The 22,548-nt window shown below is 31.9% G+C and overlaps 1 protein-coding gene across 3 annotated transcripts in view; it reads right to left on the bottom strand.

Annotated features, from left to right (window-relative positions):
- Positions 1 to 22,548, bottom strand: part of LOC129216063 (prolyl 3-hydroxylase OGFOD1-like) — a 70,820-nt gene that overhangs the window by 35,867 nt on the left and 12,405 nt on the right. For all 3 annotated transcript variants that reach the window (XM_054850204.1, XM_054850206.1, XM_054850207.1), the window contains 5 exons: positions 20,678 to 20,791; positions 17,863 to 17,954; positions 4,606 to 4,725; positions 3,226 to 3,336; positions 1,113 to 1,192 (listed from right to left, as the gene is read on the bottom strand). In XM_054850204.1, the coding sequence (XP_054706179.1) occupies positions 1,113 to 1,192; positions 3,226 to 3,336; positions 4,606 to 4,725; positions 17,863 to 17,954; positions 20,678 to 20,791 (517 nt within the window). The remainder of the gene's footprint in view (positions 1 to 1,112; positions 1,193 to 3,225; positions 3,337 to 4,605; positions 4,726 to 17,862; positions 17,955 to 20,677; positions 20,792 to 22,548) is intronic.

Raw genomic sequence — 22,548 nt, 5'->3', positions numbered from 1 at the left:
TATTAAAACTTTTACAGAAAAATTCAATACTATAACCAATTTATAACATTAATTATAATCAATTCAGAATGATACCAAATTTAAAGATTTTGTGAAATTGTGCTAGTCAATCTTGCTCAACAAATTCAATTGTATCAAAGTAAACAATGAAATTCAATGTTTGAAATGGCTAAAGAACTTAAAGTAATAATGAAAGCAAAATAATATATGAGTTCATATACACATTTGTTTTTGAAGAAATTAGCATCAGAGATGTCAACCTTTTTTACCCATGAGCCACACCTCATGATAAATGGATCTCACGATCCCCCATTTCAAATATCAAATTTAAATATATTATATTTATGTGCAATATTTTTCAGACAGCATGGAAAAACAAAGAAATGGAATGACAATTACCGTTGCAAAAGCACCTATCTTCGAGAGTCCATTCTTGCGAAAATATAAGCCTAACGAAATATTTTCTTCTTCAACTTCCGGTTCTGTTCAGATAAATTCAAGATATAACCGATAACTTCATTTTTGTGAAGATTATGGCTTGCGAAAATAAGTGCTTTTATTGTAACAAAATTCTTTTATCATTGCTACGTGATTTTATAGATACCACAAAGTTTCTATCCGTTTCTTTGAAACTGATTTCTGAATAGTTGACTTCAAATTTTCAAAATCATTCATAACACCGAATGATCATGATCAGTTGCTTTGGAAGATTCCAGAATATATTTTTTTGATTTGTAACACTGAAGACGACAACAGGGGAAATAAGGCCCGCAGGCCATAAGTTAGGCACCTTTGGTATAGGTCATAAAACATTCATAAGGAAACTTTTAATCTTTCTGATTTTGCATCCAACCAAGTAAAAATGTAACAATAAATTAGTTGGCAACAATTAAATATTGTTCAAAGATATACGAAAACAATAGAAAAATTTAATTTTTTAGGAAGCTCAGAATTTTTTTTTTTTTAATAATTTTTGAATTTGATCTTTTATCAGTTTAATTACAGACATCATGTTTACTACTTTGAATCAAATTTTACAAAAGCAAGTCATAAATAACAAACAGTAGCCTTTTTTATTAAAAAAACTGAACATACAACAATAATAAAATTACCTCGAGGTCCGTGGCCCTTTTTGTTCCCAAGTAATTTCCGGATCTTGAAAAGTTTTGCATATTTCCTGGTATTTTTGTGGCTAGAACAGTTATGTTACATTTCAAAATATAAGGTAAAACAAACTTATACATGAATTTATAATTATATAACTAGTTGCACTAATTATAATTTTAAGATGTAGGTTACTGCATAAATGTTAGTAAATATATACAGAAAATGACTTAGACTTAATCGACAATTCAAACTGCAACAAACACATTAATACCCTGAATGATGCAAAGCTGATTTTATCACTGTTAAAAAATTCATTTTGTAACCTTCTGATACATATACAGTAGGTGCTGTTTAATGTGATCACAGTTAATGTTATCAGGCGCTTAATCTTACCAGAATAACGAAGTCCCGAAACGCTTGTATACTAACACGTGTTTAAAAAGTCGGAAATTGTAATCAGTGCCTTCGTTTATTGTGTTATCACTTTTTCATAAAATTTCAATTTTTTCCCCCTGTTTTTGTTCCTTAATCAACAGAGGTACAAAGGCAAAGCCTGACGAGACTAACTTTCTGTGTGGCATTCTGTGGTAACCAATAGCAATGCAAACTTTTTCTAGGAAGGAAACAACAGTAAGTTCATTCTCAGTGATCCGACTCTCCTAGGATGCCTTTCGTTTGCACATGCAAAACTTCTGTCACTAGACATGTCCACCACTGTGGTGGCAGGGGGGGTGATCTTCTCTTACTTTGAGAGAAATAATTTAGCTTCAAGGAAAACAAGTTCATTTCTATCTGTAAAGCAAAAACTTTTAAAACTTCAATCTAAACGGCCTACCATTTTATCCATCAAGAAAAAGCACAATGATTTAACTGTCAAGGAGAAATTAACGTTTTAAAATGCTTTGGCAATTTACCCATGCTGAGTCAAAGAAATGCTGCTGTCGAGCTAAAAAAATTTCCCAGCCATTATTTTACGTTCTAAAGAATCGCAATGAGATTGAAAACAAAGCGAAGCTAAATGAAAATTTAAACACCAAGCGAAACCGTGATGGAAAGATGATGAAGTTGAATCTGCTTTGAAACTGCGGTTTACGAATATCAAGGAAAATGATGCAAGAGTAAACGGGCATATTTTATTTCACCATGTTTTTAAAAATTGCATACTTGACTTTTCCTTTTGAAACTCGGCTATTTCCATTCTGCTAAATTAGTAATTTATAATTTAAAACTGTGTTTAGTTTCATTGTAAATTTAATTTGTTATTGCAAAAAAAAAAAAAAAACTTAACTGAAAAAAAAGATGATGATTTTGTAAGTCATGGATTCTTTTCCGTTATTGTTATCAGTCGGTTTATCAAATTGTATTTGTCCCAAAGTGATCACATTTAGCAGCAGCTACTGTAGTTTGATCTCTGATATACCATTTATTGTTTGCATATACATACATATCTATGCATAATGCATATAAATAATGCATATAAATAAAATGCAAATGAATAAATATATAAATTAAATGCTTAATTATCAAAATTGAAACAGCAGATTGATACCCTTTATTATTATTTTCTAATTACTTACTTGACACTTTATACTGAAGCATTTAATATTTATTGAATGAGATAAGTTAAAGTGAAGTTTATGTACTTACTGTGAAGATTTTTACCATCTCTAGCTTGATACAACATTCAACAAAACTATCTCAATGCAATAGAAGCTCATTTTTTGTATTAAATTTTTCGACTAGGCGAGTACATACGGTAAGCTTTCTACATAGGATATAAATGAGGAATGGAAATAAAATTAAGATGAGTAAAAAAAAATCAATTGTTTGGCGTTGAAAATGACTACTGGATATTTAATCATGGTCATCAAACTAAAATTTTTACTTATAAAATGAAACTAATGACAGCTTATTTTAAATACTAGATAAGAGACAACTGCTTTATATAGATTTCCAGCTTTTTGATACATAAAATTTGAGTAGCAAAAGAATAAAGCATCAGTTACATAACAAAGAATAAATACAAGGTTTTAAGGGTTTTTAACTATTAATTTCAAATCATTAGTGTCATAATTATAAAATGTAAGATTTTCGTATAAGATAATCAAAGTTTCTAACCTGTAAAAAATTTGATAATTCAACTTCTGAGTTTTCTTCAAAGCCATCCCTAATGTCTATTTGATTTCCTGGATCAAGATATTCAGGATTTATCCATTCAGTAATATCAATCTAAGGAAGAAAGGTAAAATGTCTTTTTTAAGCAAAAACAAATTGTTAACTATGTAAAGAATAAGTATGTATGCATATATTTGGAGGAACCAATAAAAATTATTTTGCTACTTATAACATAATAATTGTGGAGCTTACTAATACCAAACTTATTTCATTTAACAATATATAGCTTAAAATAAACAGTTCAAAATTACACACATATTGATTACCAAATAGCTATAGAAAGCAGATAATAATTCCAATCAAGTTTCTGTTTTTTAATAAGAACGCAGACATTGAAGATTTTTTTTTCAAGCCAATTTATAATGTTTCATATCAGTTTCTTCCTAGTCTGATAATGCATAATGTTTTCTCAGAGTTCATGCATGAAAAAAAAAATAAAATTTATCAAACAACGTGTCATACTAGAATTTACATTAGGGGCTGCGTCAACAACATTGAATCGCTCACTGTTGTTAAGATACTCAAATATAAATTCCAGAAAAACTTAAGCATTGACTATCAAATATCTTTTAACAGTAGAATTACAGAATGGGTCATTTTGACCCCAAGCAAACTTTTTTTGCTAACCGCTCCTCTGTATTTTCATATAAAGCTTAATCCTTCCTTGACTTTTCCTAAATAATTGCGCTGTTTAGTAATATAAAGCTTTCAAGAACATTGAATTTTTTGAACCCAAGTTAAACGGTATCTAAAAGTGTGGGCAAGTGTCATTTTGACCCTTTTGAGAAACATAACAGAACCTTTAAAAAATGCCTCTTAGAATATAGCATTGCAAGAAATTGAAACATTTATAATGTTTTTGTACAGAAAAGAGAGCATCAGTCGCAAGTTTCTGAAATGCAAATCAAACAACACTGGTTATTTTAAAGATCTTAAAACTTTTTTTAAATGCTTCAATATACATCCTAAAAATCTCTGAATCTTATAATCGAACTTCATTATTCTAAATTAAATGTATTAATTTTAACTAATTTTTACAAATATACAACATTATGTAGTTAACTATGCAGATTTTCTCTCAGGGGTTGAAATGAACCCTGCCATATTTCTAGGTATACGAAGATTGCGGTAATTATAGTGTTAACCTATTTACATTAATTTTAAAAAAGAGTAAATTTAAATTCTACCAAAAAAAAAATCAAAGATTTCTCTCCAACAAAAACTTTGACTAACATACATTTCAGTCATTTTGGCTGTATTTCGACTATATGCATTTTTTTACTCTTATCTATTTTGTCGCAGAGCATAAATTAGGTTATATACCGGAAGTGTTGATACAGTTGTAAACAGCAGTGTTTCTTTATGAGGTACAGATGGATATGCAGGACCGTGAAACCAACCACTGATGGCAAGTCTTTTATTTTCAGTTTTTACTTCTGCAACCTAAAGAAAGATAAACAAAAATGAAAACTTTACACCATAGAATCGATTTTGTTGTTAAATAGAATTTTTACTGAAACTCCTCTTCCTGACCATTCCTTAAAATTCCCAAAACTTTCCAAGAAAACAATGCTTTCATCACAGAATTAACATTAAATGTTTCATAACACAGGTTACCTCAGATCCACAAGAAACAGCATTTTCTTGTGTAGCAATGTTCATAATCCCCATTTCTTTGGCTATCCCATTAAGAGCTTTTCAGTGGAGAATAAAAGATCTGTTACTTATTTTAAACAAAGGGATATGTTTGATCATACAAAAAATAATAATGAATAAAAACATTTAACATAATAAGCAAAACATCAGTAATCTGTACCTCAGAGCCAAAAGAACGTAAATCATATTATGATCTTTTTACAGTAGAGACGAAAAACTTCTCTGGCACATGCAAAGGATGGGACATGTGCTCTTATAACCCTGGTAAAAAATTTCAAAGGATTTTTTTTTTTTTTTTTTTTTGAACAATTGTGACGACATGGTACGATGCAGAACATGCTTCTACATACAAAGCACTAATAAACAGAAAATCTCATTGTTTGGACTTACGTCCTTCTAGCTCTGAGGTACAGATTTTACAAATGACAAAACTTGCAATTTTGAGTGCATTTTCCATTTCCTTCACTATGCCATCTGTTGTAGATAGCCAAGGAAAGTTGCTGTAAGTGTCGAAAAGCAAATCTATTTCATTTTTCAGATCAATACATCATGTGAAATATAAGTTTCTTCAGCATAATTTGACAACATCATGAAACAACAGAAATAAAATATAAATCTTTTACAAAATTATGAGCTGTTTTTAAAAATGGGTCTAACATTTTTTTTTTTTATCAAGTAGCTGAATTAACATAATCTGGCAGAATGATTACAAGGCCTTTCATTTCACATTTTTTCATGGCAGCGGGGGGAAGGGGGGGGGGTCAAAGGATATGTGCTCAGTGAATGTTCTTCGGAAAAACAACAAAACCATTCCCACACATACAAAAATACACTGATTTTAGAAGTGCAGTAGAAATAGGCCAAAAAACAGCTTGGGGTCAAACAAATTGCAACAGAAATGATTCTTGAGATAAATGGTAGGTAACACACTCCTAATGAACATACTAAAAATATACATCTGTACTGTTGGGACAAATGCGTTTTTTGGCCGCTATCTTGAAAATCCATGAAAAAAATTTACAAATTTAAAAAAATCATGTGTGGTATCAAATGAAAGGAAATTTCATGCCGAAAAGAAATATAATAATATAATATGGGATACTTAAAGTGAAGTGAGGGTGCTAAAAATATAAGTCTATATTGTAGTGAAAAATGCATTTTTTTTGGGGGGGGGAGTTGTTACCTTTAAAATAAAAAAAAAAACATGTTTTTTTTTTTTTTTTTTATTGTGTGTGGTATCAAATGAAAGGAAATTCCATGCTCAAGAAGAAAATGATTGTAATTCAGACTGATGAAAGGAAATAATGAAATAGGAGTCGAAATACTGAAGTCACTTGTGTTAAAAACATTAAATTAATCTAAGCGGTTTAGATAGGTTGAATAACTTTGCGCCCAAGTACATTTTTCAGAAAGGTTGAATAAATAGTTTTAAAAAATCAACTATGAAGAAAAAACAAAATCATACGAAGGAGTTTTATGAAATAAAATATTTACATCATCAAATGAAATCTTCATCCAAAAAGTTTCCTGTGTTTGTGCAGTTATTTCCACAACAGTTTTTACAAATTACCAAGCATGAAAGTACTTATCGACAAGTGATGTTCTGGATATCCGTATCCGTAGAAATCCGAGGGAAAATAAGAATCTGTATCCGTATCCGTTACTTTTTTGGCGGATCTTAAATGGATCTTTTCTATTCTAAAAATTTTTAAATATCTGAATTAAAGACTCTTAAATTCCATTTTAATTAGGTTTTATTCCCTGTCTAAATTATAAGTTATAATTTCCGAAGCCAATTTACCCCCCGTTGAAAAAAAGGAAGGGGTAATAAGTTTTAAAAGTGTGCATCTGTGTGTCTATTTGTGGCATCGTAGCTCTTAAACAGATGAACAGATTTTGACAGTTATTTTTTTCATTCAAAGGTGACTTGATCAAAAGTGTTCTTAGCTTGACCCCTTTTTTTAAGAACTTTAACTACCGGAGATATTAATTAAAAACCAACTTAATATTTTTTACAATTATGGTAGTAAGAACTTTCCCATAAGTTAAAATTGCCCCTAATTGAAAGGACAAAGTTTTCTGTGTTTGATATTTATTTGGAACTTCTAAGTTATATATAGTAGGAGCTATAATCTTGTTAAGTAAATTTTAATGCTATTCTAAGCCTTTATACACATGATTGGTAGCGATTTCATAGTCGGAAGACAAAGAGAAAAAGTTCGACGATTTAAAATTTCTATCTCCTGTCAGTTTACATTTGTTAACAATATGTATTATGACCCGCGAAATTCATCTTAATATGAGGTCGGCTCTCTGACGAATGCTTTTTTTTTAAATCTTTAATTTAATATATGTTTTGTTATTGACCTGGGGTTTGTGTTAATCTTTATTTTGGTTTTTCTCGGCATCCTTCAAAAAAAGGGAGACTAAATTATCTATTTACTAGTTGTAAAGGTGTTCCTGGCTCTGTTATTTCATCGGTCGTTGTAAGTTGGGTGGAATGGGTCAGTGCTGCATTTACACTGAAATAAAATGCAAAAAATTATTTCTAGTCTGTCCAGAACAGCTTTACACTCTTGCTCCTTTATCCTACATTTACCAGTCTATCTAGAAATAGTTTTTCATATTCTATCTAAACATTAATGTAGCACTGGCCCATTCCTTCCAATTCCACCTTAATTTCAACGGATATTTAAAAAGTAAATAATTGAGTCTTGTTTATATTTTTGCTGTAGATGACATTTTTTGAAGAAACAGTGCCATTACCTTAACGGGAATATTTTCCGTAGCAAATTTTACACTTGGGTAGTTAATTTGGGTAAAAAAATTTGAGATCCGTATCCATGGATCTTGACACTAATGATCCATTTGTACCCGCGGATCTACTTTTTTAACATTCCGGCACATCACTAACATATACATTTTGCAGTGTTACATAGTTCTTCTAGTTGATTTTGGAAAGTACATTTACTTATAATAAAGAGTTGATCTAGTACTGGGCTAAGACAGAATATTGGCTGAAATTCTCTATCTACTAACTGCCATCCCCGAAGTGTGGGATTTATAATTCAAGGTTTTTCCAAATAAAGCCTAGCAAATGTACTCGATATAGATGATATTTCGAAGCATTTTGTGTTGGGGGCGAAGGAGCTATGTCAAATTCTTTTTTAACTAAAGCTATTTTCCTAAGGTATTGCTTATGGCATTTAAGTAGCCTGTGTTGATGCTACCTCTATATAGTGACACAATAATCTTACAACCGATTTCAACGAAATATTCCTAAGTTACATCTTTTGATGATCTGAAATGGCATGCTTAACAGTCTTAAGAGTCAAATCTGAAGAACAAAAGATGCTCGTGATAAAAGATATAATTATTCAGTTGTATTATTAGTTGGTTAATAAGGAAGCCAATGTTGGATTCAGTTTTAATATATATAATACATACACTAATGGGACAAGTTTTTTTCCCACAATAGAGGGGTGTCCGCAGAACAGGGGTTTAATAATGTTAGCTGCCTTGGAATCAGGGTATTAAAAATTGTCCGCATAAGAGGGGTGTCCGCATTTGAGGGGTTTTACTGTAGTTGAAATATTATAGCTGTATATTGCTTATGGCATTTTAAGAAAACGTAACAAGGCTTTCCCACCAAAAGATTTCTGAATGGCTTGAATATCATGAAATTTATTAGATTTTGTAACAAACTACAGTTGGCTCTCTGTTTAACGACTCGCTATTTAATGACTTTCTCTATTTAACGATGGCTTTTCACGGTCCCAGATGGACCACTGTAGTGTTAAAAGCATTCTATTTAAGGACACTTTCTACTTAAGGACGATTTTTTGTGGTCCCTTGAAAGTCGTCCAACAGAGAGCCAACTGTATTAAAATATTCATATGGCGAGTCCCTACAGAGACAGGAACAGGGGACCCTCGAGGGTGATACATTAAAATATTATAAGAAGAACAATTAAGTAAATGAATAAAATGTCTCCATCATCTGCAGCTACAGTCACGTGTTTTTCCTGGACAATTTTTACAGCTTTCACTATCAGTGCCTGCGTCAACTTTCGCTTGAACCACAGAATGACCTCTCTTTGAAAACAACTAGCCAGGATGTTGACAAAATGTTTGATAAAAACCAATGATAAGAGTTTGATTAATGAAGGCTGGTTTATTGTCACAATATAAAAAACATATATATACGTGATCTAAAAAATATAGTGTGTAAGTACATTAACAATAAATTGTGTCATGGTCATTTTTAAGAAAAATTAAAAACCTTGCTGATCAGCAAAAAGCTTAAAAATATATATGAAGCATAAATATAACACGGTGTATACGATTTACAATTTCTAGGATAAATGATGGAACATTACAGAAGAAAAACATACGACCTTTTTCTGCTCAGAAGCACGTGGACCAGTAAATCACAATCTTGAATAAAAAACCAACAAAATTATTTATCGAAAACGTAAATCGCCCCGCACACGATTCATTTATTTGTTGGTAAAACTTGTTGCACGAGTTATATTGCTGTATGGCTGAACACTTTTAGGATGCATCGGGATTTTATATCTTGGTAGTTGTGCTCCTCTGATGGCGAGAACTCAAAATTGCATAGTTCATCCGATCGGCGTCCGTCTCAAGTCATCCGCGTTGGTCAATTCCAGCTTTTCATTTTTTCACTTGTAATAGCAAAAGGCTCCGGATACGAAGACAAATTGAAGCTCACATCAGCAGGTGATTAGACTAGCAGAAGAAAGTAAAGTTCACAGAAAGTTCACAGCATGATCAGGGAAGGGTTTCATCCGAGATTTCTCCGGAAAATAGCAGGCTTCAATAATACACTAAAGGTGAGTCGTCTCTTCAACAATTCGTTTTTTTTAGCTAAACCATTGCAGACGTGAAAGAGTCGCCAAAATAGTGTGCATGACCCCCGAACACTGAAAAGTGCCGGGGAGTCGTGGAAAACCTTGCAAAATTACATTCTTCCTAAATTCCACGAAAATCCTGAAGAGACGGAAAAACTGAGACCACGCCGGAATCTCACAATTCACTGTGCGGTTGCAGTTACAGGTGGTCGAAACCGCGAGGTAGAAAAAGCAGCTTGGTGCGATAGAGTTATCACATGCGTGGAGGATGAAAATGCAGTTGGGGACAGGTGTGGCAAATCATGATTGTCACATTCCTCCCCCCCAAGAAAAATTCACGGAAAAGGTTTAATAAACATTTCTTGAATAATCACCCGAAAATGAAAACATGAAAATTTGGTATTTACAGAATACAACATGACGAACAATCAATACACAAATAAACCAGCAAAAATGTATACGTAAACACAAAACATAAGTAATACACATAATACCAGAAGTCACTTCAGACCTTCGTAAAAATCTATTTAATGGCTAAAAAGACAAAAAAACAGCGTAAACTTCGATTAAATATGTTAAAAGGAAAAAAATTTTCAATCATCCATAACAAAAATTTTCTTTTTTTTTTTTAATACAGTACTATGTTGGACCAATTCTAATTATCTTCCATCACTTGCAATTTGCCAGACTTAACTTTTGACACATGAAATAGTGAATTTCAATTGAATTTTCTCATGAACAAATTTTTTTTTTTTTTTTGCAAATCATAATTTTCATATTCATTTTATGATTTAACTTTCTTAATGCAATGATTGCAAATGATATTTTGCTTATGCGCATAAACTAAAACTTCAGATGTTCAAACAAAATGTAATGCAGCTAAAAAATTCTGTATGTTTACATAGAGAAAAAATACATTTTTTGTTTATTTGCCAGTATTCATATTTGGTGGAGTAATGCAGTTCACAAAAAATTTTGTCTCTGTTGATCTATGAAAGCAAGATACCGACTGAAGAATGTGAACACAAGATGAATTTAAAAAAAAATATTCTTGACACTTTTGAAAAAAATATTTTCTCTACAATCGAAAATTCGGACCAGCCAGACAAAAAACGACTGCGTTTTGTGAGCTCTCAAAACACTAGAAAATACCATTCCCAAAAAATATCAAAAGAGAAGAAAAAAAAAATTATGCACTTATCACCTATGTGTTGACAAAACAGATGAGTAAAAATTTCACTATGCAGCAAAAACATTTTTTTGTGGAAGTTTCTTAATTCATTAATTTGCTAATTGCCATGTATGCGACATCATTGTTTACATCATTTTCATTGTATATTTCACCAGTACTTTCATTTTGAGCATTTGTCAAATTTGCATTTAGAGGTACTTGTAAAAACAGTTTGCTAACATGGTATTTTTTAATCGAGTCCCTGCTATCATCATGAAATTCAATGAGATAATTGTCATTTCTCAATTTTCTAGTGATTGTATGAGGACCATCATATTTTGCACAAAAGGTGTTTGTGTGAGAAGGTATTTCTACAAATACTTTATCTCCCACTTCAAAGTTAGGAATGGCACGACCCTTAATGTATTTCAGATGTTTAGAAAAATACTCATTTTCATTAAATTTTACCATTTCCCTAGTCTCTAGAATATGTTCTTTGAGCAATTTTAGATATTTAGATGGGCTTTCCCCTTCATTAGATTGAGTAGTCAGTGTAGAAGGTAAGTTCAAATTCCTACCAAAGAATATTTCAGCAGGACTAAATTTAGTGACAGCATGTTTGGAACTATTATAATGAAGCTTAAAAAAAAGTAACCTATCAGACCACTCACAAACAGAGTTGGACATAGCAGACAGGCTTTCTTTCATTATTCTGTGAGTCCTTTCAATAACCCCGTTACTCTGTGGATAGTATATAGATGAATTTCTATGCTCAATATTGAGTGATTTCAAAAAATGTTCTAATTCCAAAGACTTGAAGTTAGGAGCATTGTCAGACAGCAGAGTCTTTGGAATTCCAAAACGTGAGAAATATTGATTCAAGGTGAAAATTATGGTGGAAGATTTAATGTTGTTTAAGGGTACAGCTTCCAGATACCTGGAAAAATGATCAATGATTGTTAAAATATAAAATTTTTGATCGTGTGACCTAGGTAGTTTTCCCACAACATCAATTGCAATTACTTCTCCACAGGTGAGATCTCTCTTTTGAATAAATTTTGTTGTTGTCAATTTTGCTTTAGGTTTATTTTCCATGCAAGCACTACAGTTGTTACAAAAGTTTTTTGTGTCTTTTAGCATCCCATACCAGGAGTAAGTCTTCTTAAGAAAATCATATGTTTTAGTAATACCAAAATGTGAAGCATGTGCAGACTTAAGGCATTCTAAGATTAAAGAGTTTGGCATGAAAATTCTGACTAAAGTTCTATGTGGCTTGTGTTTTGGGTTTATTCTGATCATTAGTACATTGTTATCCTTATTAATAAAAAATCTCTTACAAATAAATTCATCGTTGGCATCTAGTTTGTCAATAATACATTTAGTATCTTTAGACTCCCTTTGTTTTTTGGCTATGTTTTCCAAAGCTAAATTAGGATTTGCCTCAAAGATATTAATGTTGTTTACAACCAAATTAGAACTAATTACTCTTGAAAGATAATCAGAAGGATTTTTTATGCCTATTATGTGTTCAAGTCTGTAGTTAAATTGCTGCAAATACATAAACCATCTTGCAACAATCTCAGGTTGCTTATCCAATTTCAAATGATATGTTAAAGGTTTTGCATCAGTTAATATTACAAAAGATTTCCCCCCAAGAAGATGTTGTTGAAAATGTTTAACAGAATCATAAATACCCAGCAATTCTCTTCTAATTGAAGGATATCTAGATTCTGAGGGTAAAAGTTGTCTTGAATAGAATTCGACTGGAAAAAATTTATTGTCATGCTTTTGCATGAGAATTCCACACAGAGCAATTTTACTAGCATCCGTTACAAGATAAAGTGTTTCTGATTCGACAATATTTTTCAAAGTAGGTTTTTTAAGCAGAGCATGCTGAATGGTATTAAAAGCTTCTTGACACTCATCATCCCATATAAATGTAGAATTTTTTTTTGTTAATTTTACAATTGGATGGACAATCTTAGCAAAGTCATAAATCATGTGATGAAAATAATTGATCATTCCAAGAAAAGCTTGGACCTGTTTTACATTTTTAGGAATAGGTAATTCCAACAATTTAGTTACATTATCAGAAGATGGTGAAAAGCCATTTTTATGTACATTAAATCCCAGATAGGTTATTTCCTGTTTACAAAGCTGTAATTTCGCAGGATCGAGTGTTAAATTAAACTGAATAAGTCTGTCAAAAACTTTTTGAAGCCATGAACAAAGTTCCTGAATTGAATTCCCTGCAACAATAATATCGTCAAGAAAAAACTGTACATTGGGACCCTTGATATCTCCTAGGCATTTTAGAATCAAACTATGAAAATACGACGTTGAATTGACACTGCCAAAAGGTAATCATTTAGGAGCAAAATTTCCTAATTCACAACAAAATGCAAGCTTGTGTACATCTTCATCCCTAAGTTGAATTTGGAAGAATGCCGATTTTAAGTCAAGTACACAATAATATTCCTTTCCAGCTATGTCGTGTAAAATGTCTGTAATCAAAGGTAAACAAATTTTGAACGACTGAGTGACGCAATTTAAGAGACGATAATCTATTACCATTCTGAATTTTTGTTTTTTAGGATCGACCTCAAATGGTTTTTTTCTTACAAAAATGACCGGAAAACAATAATTTGAAGAACTTGGGATGATAATTTCAGAGTCGAGTAAATTTTTTATTTCCTGCTTGGCAAAATCCTTTGCAATGCTAGGAATCGGATATGGTTTTGATTGAATTGGAAAATTATGCAACAAATTAAATTCAGGTGTGACAGCATTAGTCGAGCCAAGAGTTTGGTAAGACTTTGAAAACACCCTACTGTTTTCCATAAGTAAATTAAGAATATTACTCCTATCAGGTTCCTTAAGGTGTTCGATTTTGAAGTCAGATTCATCGAGTTCTTTTTTTCTTAATTCAACTACCTCTTGCATGGTTAGACTGTTTACATGGTAATTATGCTCAGTAGAAGCAAAAATATTGTCATAGTCGACATTTTCAAGATTTCCAATTTTTGTATTCTTATTCACGACAATGGTCTTATTAGAATTATTTTCAATAATTGTGATTATTTTCCCATCATTGACAGTATGAAGAGATTCAGAAATTGTGTAATTCAATTTGTTCTTAAGAGGGTTTAAGATGAGATGAGTCTTTTGCGACAAAGATTTTGGAACAGAAAGTGCTACAATTTTGGAAGAATTTGGTTCCAAAGTTATCTTTTCAAAAGTTTTTGCAATAACTTCCTCAGAAGGAGTTTTTAAAATGTTATTGCAAGCATTACTATTATTTGGAGATTCTTCGAAAAAGTCAAATTTGTCATTCCCCATAATTCATTGCTTTTTTGGGATGTCTAAAAGAACTTGGTTGGATTGTATAAAGTCATATCCGAGAATAATTTTGTATTTATATTTCCAATTATTTTGAGTGATAAAAAAAACATTACTGAACCATTTATTGTTGATCTTGAATTTAGAAGAAACCGCAGATAAATATGGTATCGAAATATTGTCAATGGTGTGAATTTTGACGGATCTAGAAATATAACTAACTTTGGCGTGATTTTTTATTAAAGTTAGTGTACTAGGTTCAACCAGCGATAAGTTGGCACCCGTATCAATAAGAGCAGGCACAAAAAATTTTCCAAAATTTAGATTAATAATGGGCAATGAATCAGAGTTCGACCCCTCACATGACATTACATGTTTCTCCATCACCTCATTTGGAGTCTGTGGGTGGTCTTGTGTCATAATGTTGTCAACTTTGTGATGGTTATTGAATTTATTTTGTTTTGAAAAATTTTGGTTCGCAAAATCATCAGCATGGGTCCTTGTGGAAAAATTGTTTGAAAATGAATCACAAGAACCCCTAACTAGTTTAAAGAATTAGAATTGCTCCCATGAAAATTTTCCCTAGCAAACTTTGAGTTATAAAATCTCTTCCCCCTATTGTTCCTGTTCTTTGCTTTGAAAGAATTTTGATTTCTCCTGTTTGGGTTATACCAACAATCAGCAGTACTATGTCTTTTATGGCAGATCCCACAGGAAATTCTGTCCACATTTGATCTCTGTCTACTTCCCTGTTTGAAAAATTGACGACCCCTAGAGAATGATCCCTGGACATTATTTACATTCTTACTCTGAGTGTCTTCTAATTTTTTTGTTAGCTCCTGAATTGCCTTGTTATTTTCAATTTGGTTTTTTAGAATCATTTCAATTTCAGAATTTTTTGAAACATTGTTGCAAACTAAATCTGTATTGTTAAGTGCAGTTTCAATATTTTTTGCAGCCTTAGCTACCTCATCAAATTTGGTGAGACCCGACTTAATAATATCAAGTTTAATATCTGGTCGGAGAGCATCAATTAATTTTTGCGACTTTAATTTCTCAGACAAAATTATGGTCTCTGATGAAGAATTATCATTTAAGTCAACATACTGGGCAGTAATTGTTGATATTTCATCAACCAGGTCAGAAACAGACTGATTTGGCTTTTGATGAAGGTTGGAGAATTTTGTCATAATTTCAGAAAAATTTGATGTTTTTGAAAATTTGTTCTTAAGCGCCTTTGAGAGATTTTTAAAATTATCTAACTTCAGATTTTTAGAGGCATTACTTATGAATTGAAGTGCTTTTCCTGTTAAATTTAGCTTAAGAATGAGGAATTTTCTGTCCGAAGACCAATTTTCAAGCTGTGCAACTTGTTCAATATTTTCTAAGAAAAATTCTAAATTTTCCTCTTCTCCAGAAAACTTTTCTATATTATATGCTAGCGACATATTTGTTACACTATTATGACTCCCCTTTTTGTTTGCCATGATGTAAATACAGGTGAAAACACAAATTCAATTTAACAAGAAATCATACATAGAAAAACAAATCCCCCAAAATTTTGCATCACATAAAATTCAAAAAATTTATACTATCATTTCATGATACTGAAGGAAAGATTGTCAAACATATCTGAAATAACCATCATTCAACAATTCAATATGATCAAAATTTACCATGAGATACGTTGTGTGATACCATGCAATATCACTTCAATACACATTTTTTCTGTTTTTTTTTTTACTGCTACCCCTTACAGTTTGCATAAATGCACATATACGAAAAAGTTCATTTTAACCACAATATGGAAAAATATTTGTAGGATGATTGAAAAAACTTGTATTTTGAAATTAACATTTTGTTCCTAACAAATTTTTTTGAAAAAAATTGTTTCAAATAGCCAATAACCCGGCACGGAACCAAACGGCACCAATGATAATGATTTGGTGCTAGATTTAAGAAGATACAAAAGATAAGAGTTTGATGAATGAAGGCTGGTTTATTGTCACAATATAAAAAACATATATATACGTGATCTAAAAAATATAGTGTGTAAGTACATTAACAATAAATTGTGTCATGGTCATTTTTAAGAAAAATTAAAAACCTTGCTGATCAGCAAAAAGCTTAAAAATATATATGAAGCATAAATATAACACGGTGTATACGATTTACAATTTCTAGGATAAATGATGGAACATTACAGAAGAAAAACATACGACCTTTTTCTGCTCAGAAGCACGTGGACCAGTAAATCACAATCTTGAATAAAAAACCAACAAAATTATTTATCGAAAACGTAAATCGCCCCGCACACGATTCATTTATTTGTTGGTAAAACTTGTTGCACGAGTTATATTGCTGTATGGCTGAACACTTTTAGGATGCATCGGGATTTTATATCTTGGTAGTTGTGCTCCTCTGATGGCGAGAACTCAAAATTGCATAGTTCATCCGATCGGCGTCCGTCTCAAGTCATTCGCGTTGGTCAATTCCAGCTTTTCATTTTTTCACTTGTAATAGCAAAAGGCTCCGGATACGAAGACAAATTGAAGCTCACATCAGCAGGTGATTAGACTAGCAGAAGAAAGTAAAGTTCACAGAAAGTTCACAGCATGATCAGGGAAGGGTTTCATCCGAGATTTCTCCGGAAAATAGCAGGCTTCAATAATACACTAAAGGTGAGTCGTCTCTTCAACAATTCGTTTTTTTTAGCTAAACCATTGCAGACGTGAAAGAGTCGCCAAAATAGTGTGCATGACCCCCGAACACTGAAAAGTGCCGGGGAGTCGTGGAAAACCTTGCAAAACTACATTCTTCCTAAATTCCACGAAAATCCTGAAGAGACGGAAAAACTGAGACCACGCCGGAATCTCACAATTCACTGTGCGGTTGCAGTTACAGGTGGTCGAAACCGCGAGGTAGAAAAAGCAGCTTGGTGCGATAGAGTTATCACATGCGTGGAGGATGAAAATGCAGTTGGGGACAGGTGTGGCAAATCATGATTGTCACAATGTTGTTGGTTTACAGAATTAGAAAGAAATATGTTTTTCAGAATAATGATAGGTGAATTTTCATCAAATACTTCAACTGAAAACTGCTATATGTGCAGCATGTGCTCCATGTCTTTTATATTTGATTTCTTGTACCCATTGAATACTATGGTCTCATATGCTTCATGTTGACTTTCATATCTCCAAATATTTGAGACAAAGAATCATGGTAACTGATGAAATAATGCACCACCATCAAGAAATCAGGAAGAACTATAATACAGCTATATCGTTTTTACATTCAAGGTATCTAATGATTTTGCCAATGACGATTTATCTATTTTTCTCATTTGCTGAGTACTATGATCAAAAAAATAAAGTTGGCAGAGTATTATAGATAACTCGTAATTTAGAAATTCTAAGGCAGCATTTCCCAAAGTGTGTTCCGCGGAATCCTAGGGTTCTGCCAAGAATCGGGAAAAAATATCATTTTCCATGATTTTTTTTTTTTTTTAAATTTATAAGTTAAACGAAAATTCAGCACTCACCTGATGGAAAGATACTGGACTAACTTCGAAGAAAACAAATTTATTTAGTTCTGGAACTATAGATTCTTTAATTTCTCCAGGTTCTCCATTCACTGTAAATACAAATTTTTTGACAAAAGAAAAAGTTATTATTTATTTAGTATCTAAAAATATATATATTTCAAAATTTCAGCATGCAAAATACAAAAATTATAACTTAAAAACGGAATTTTTGAACTTTTCTTTTATTAAAATTTTGCATAATGGAATCTCCTATGTAACACAAAATGAACGAAAAGACAGCAAAGGTCATGAAATAGAAAATGTAATTTGATAAAGGAAGTGAAACAAAGCGCAGTAATGCTACATATGAGGGTCAGTCCAAAAGTAAGGTTCTTATCAATTAAAAAAAAAAAAAAGCACTGTCTATTCTCATTGAAATTTACATGTTGGAAAGAAGAAATGTTTTTCTATTTTTATATACAATCCCCTTCTTTTTCTGTGCAATATTGTGGACGGTGCCCTAACTTCTGTATCGAGGGTAAGGAAAGTCCACTGCCAACACGTTGAGAAAGTGTTTCAAACTCTTTTTTGACTTTGTCGTCGCTCCGGAAACGTTTTCCATCAAAGTATTCCTTAAACTTAGGAAACAAGTGGTAATCACTAGACTTGAGCTCCGGATTGCAATCAAGAATGGAATGATTTATTGACTGTCATGTCCCATTCTGGCGGTGTAATTCTGTGACACTCAATACAGAAGTTAAGGCACTGTCAACAATAATGCAGAGAAAAAGATGGCGATTATGTATAAAAATAGAGAAACATTTTCCGTACAATGTAAATTTCAATGAGAATAGACAGTGATGTATGTTTGTAAAATTGATTTGAACCTTCCTTTTGGATTGACCGTCGTACAAAAGAAACAATTTTGATTTAAAATTGAAACTACAGGTTTTACAAAATCATATTTTATGGAGATGTGCAGTCATATTGAAATTTCATTTCCTTAGACCAAGCATATTTTATGCAGAAATATTAAAATCTCAACTGCAATACAGCTTCATAGAGAACAAGAGAGGTTTGATACTTTTTTTTTAAATGTATTGAATCCAATTCTATGTTTTGACTCTTTTGGCTAATTTTCAAGCAAACTATTTAATGAATTGTATGAAGTTTAAACACAGAATAGAATTTTATGGAACACTGCTCTAGTGTTAAAACTTTTTTTTATTTTCTTACACATTAAATATTAACATACACATGTAGTCAGTAATGTAGTTGGAAAAAAATATTTGGGGGAACTCACATTGGGGTTTGGTGGGAACTTAACAAAAGAAAAGGAGGATTGAAACCTACTCATTACATTTGCATTATTTTTGCAATGAAAAATCATACATTTTGGGGGACAGAATCTCCCTATGTTAGTCCCTAACTACATCACTGCATGTAGCAAATAAATGATAGAGGCTTTCGAGTCTGAGATTTAAACAATGTGCACTATGAACTAAATAAAGACCTCTGTTTTAAAGAATAAAAATATACACAAAGTATAGTACACAAAGTAGGAAAAATCTGCAAAAAACTAGCAGACATATTTCAGGGATTTTCTAGGACAACTCTTCAACATAAGAAGATGTAAGCTTACGGATGTAAAGCCATTCAACAAAAGTGATGATGTGAAGCAATTAATAGCTTAAATAGAATAAATGGGGGATATTTTAGAATGTGTAACAGAAATGAATGTGAATACAGTCAGACCTTGATATAATATCTCGTATCTTTAATCCAGGTTCATTGAAAAAGAATTCTATGTCACGAATTATGGACAGGTGGTAAGGTCTTAAATGCGGCAATCCCGTATAAAATTAATTTTGTCTAACTTTCTTTGGGTGATTTCAATGTCACACAGATTGAATTTCAAGAATTTTCTGTGGTGTACAATCTTTTATTGGTGAAAAGTTTTTGTTTTTTCTACTAACCTAGTACAGAGCACAGAGAATGTAGCAGAAGATGAATATTACAACAGATACTGAAGTGTTAACACAAGCACAAACACTCACTTAAAGCATAAATGCCATAAGACATTTTTTTAAATGATATGAGAGAGCTGAACTTTTTTTTTTTTCCAGACAATATGGAACTTGAAGAAAAAAAAACTTTCAAACAATAGTATTTTAATGGCTTTTACAACAAAAATACAAATTTTCAATATTGTTAAAAATGTAATTTAAAAAAGGAATTCCAGTTAAAACATGTTCTTGTTCATATAAATCTTTGTACATACATACATCACTCTAGCGACATTACAACACTTTAATCTAACTTTTTAATATTTAGTTGTCGTTTTAGTCATTCATCTAAGACTGACTAACATTTTGGATTATGAAATTTCATATGCAACGTAAATTTTTATTGTCAATATTTTTTAACTATCAAAAACATTGTTAACATTAATGCAACTGCAACTTGTAAATAAAAACTAACTGAAATCCATGAATTTTATCATTTGATTTAATATTTTCAAAATTAAATCTGTTGTGGAATCAAGGGAAGGTTGAAAGGGGGTTAAAATGAAAACAAACAAGAGAGTAGGATGTGAATGAACTAAAACATATGTGTGATATCAGCAAATACGATTAGAGATATTTTTCTCTATCAGATGTCCGTGGATACAGATATCGGGCACATCACTGATTGAAAGGGGAGTTCCTTGTATCCCAAAACACATGCCCACATTTTTTATTGCAATTTGTGCTTTGAATACTGATTTTGATATTTTAGAGTAACACAGTGTACATCAAGGATAATGAAACAATTAAAAACAAGACTATCATACTTGCTTCAAACAAATCTAAACTTCCACCATCCTCTAAAGACCAGTCAGAAGTCAAGTAGTAAATAAAAGCGATTCGCCGATCTTCAAGTAGGTCGTCATGACACAGTAAGTGATCTGTTATATAAAGAACAATAATATGGAATGGGGTTCAAAAAAATAACATTTTATGAGAGCGATCAAGAACAAATGAATAAAATGTCTCAAATATCTAATTACAGCAGTTACTGACCAACACAATAACCATATTAATCAAGTTTATACACTAATGTTTGCATGTGACAATAATATTGCTACAACAGTAAGTGTTGCTAAGTCACTGCTGATGATATCAAATGATAATTTGATATGTTCAACCATAACTTCTTCAGAATGTTCTGCCATTTTAGAATGATTTGTGTTGTTTACAGTAAATTGGGAACATTCCAAGCAATTGTTTTCCAACCCTACTAACATGGATTATCAAGGCAAGAGTGCTTTGTTGAGCTAAATTCTTCATACAGCAATAAAACATCATCCTATGATGCAGTAAAACAACCAGTGTAACAAACTAAACCATATTCGACATTTGGTCCATGACAAATCCTATGAAGGTCGCCTAAAAATAGTTGTTGTACCAGAAAATATCAATGCTGTTTGTGAACTGATCAAGTAAGATCGTCCTATCACATATGAAAAACTGAGGCATATTTTAGCAATAGTATGACTAGCAACAACAAGATATAACACAAATATCTTGTGGTAAAAAGATTTGTTCTTGTTGCATCCCACATAATCTGAGAAGTTCTCAAAAGGCTTGCGTCAATTGGGGGCGTAGGAAGGAAGTGTATAAAAAATACATTCAAGACGCATCAAAGGCAGTGTACACAGGAATCAACATTATGGGTATTTCAAGGTAAGCCAAATCCAACCAAAAGTTTTTGCAGAAGAAGTAGGTTATAGCAAACAGTTGCCTTTTTCTTCAGCATTCTCTTTCATTCGGTGTTCGGTCATGCAGCGCCATTATGTTACGTCAATGCAACATCACTGGTGCCACATGATCGAAAACTGCAGAAGGGCTGAAATGCAGAATAATTAATACTGAATAGTACATGACCATTTTTTCGCCGGAAGTCATTGGAGCAATCTTTAAAAAGCAGAAGTCAACACAAATCATTCTTCATCAGGATAGTGCAAGTTCCTCTGTATTTGCCCAAACAAAGGAGTTTTTAACTGACGAAAACATGGAATTCAGAAGTTATCTAGGATAGAGCTCCTATTTAGCACCCAATAACATTTTTGTATTCCTGAGTATCAAACATTAATTATGTGGTCAATAATTTTTGACACATAAAGACGTGGACGCCTTCAAAGTGCACATTTTTGGAGTTGCCTCAATTGGAGTGGGAAAAATGCTTTAAAAAGAGGTTCACACACATGCTCATTCTTCATGGAGAATGTTTTGAAAAATAGTAAACCAAGTTCAATCATAAGCTTTTTTCTTTTTCATTACTAGGCCAGAAATCTAAATTGCAACCCTCATTTCCCGTCATTAATGTACAATAATGATAAATAATTATAAACTAAATTCCTTTAATTAATAGGTAACAGACGTTGACATAACAGTCAGACAGCTAGCTAATTTTCTTTCATTTTAATGAAACATATTTTTTTTTTAATTTTAAGAAGCATCAGAAGAAAAGATAAAAACACACAAGGGAAGCTGCTAGGAAAGTAATGCTTTCGATTTTCTCTTCCATTCGTTGTAGATAGATCATAGACATTGTATTACAAGTTTAAATCCAAAAGAAAAAAACCTGAAGTGATCCAATTCCTCTGATCAGAGGTTTAGAGATTCATTGCAGACTTTCATTTCAGAGGGGAAGTCCACTAAT

Source organism: Uloborus diversus, chromosome 2, assembly GCF_026930045.1.
Source record: "Uloborus diversus isolate 005 chromosome 2, Udiv.v.3.1, whole genome shotgun sequence".
Taxonomy (NCBI): Eukaryota; Metazoa; Arthropoda; class Arachnida; order Araneae; family Uloboridae; genus Uloborus; species Uloborus diversus.
The sequence above is the reverse complement of the archived record's forward strand: the minus strand, read 5'-3'. Positions and strand labels throughout refer to the sequence as shown.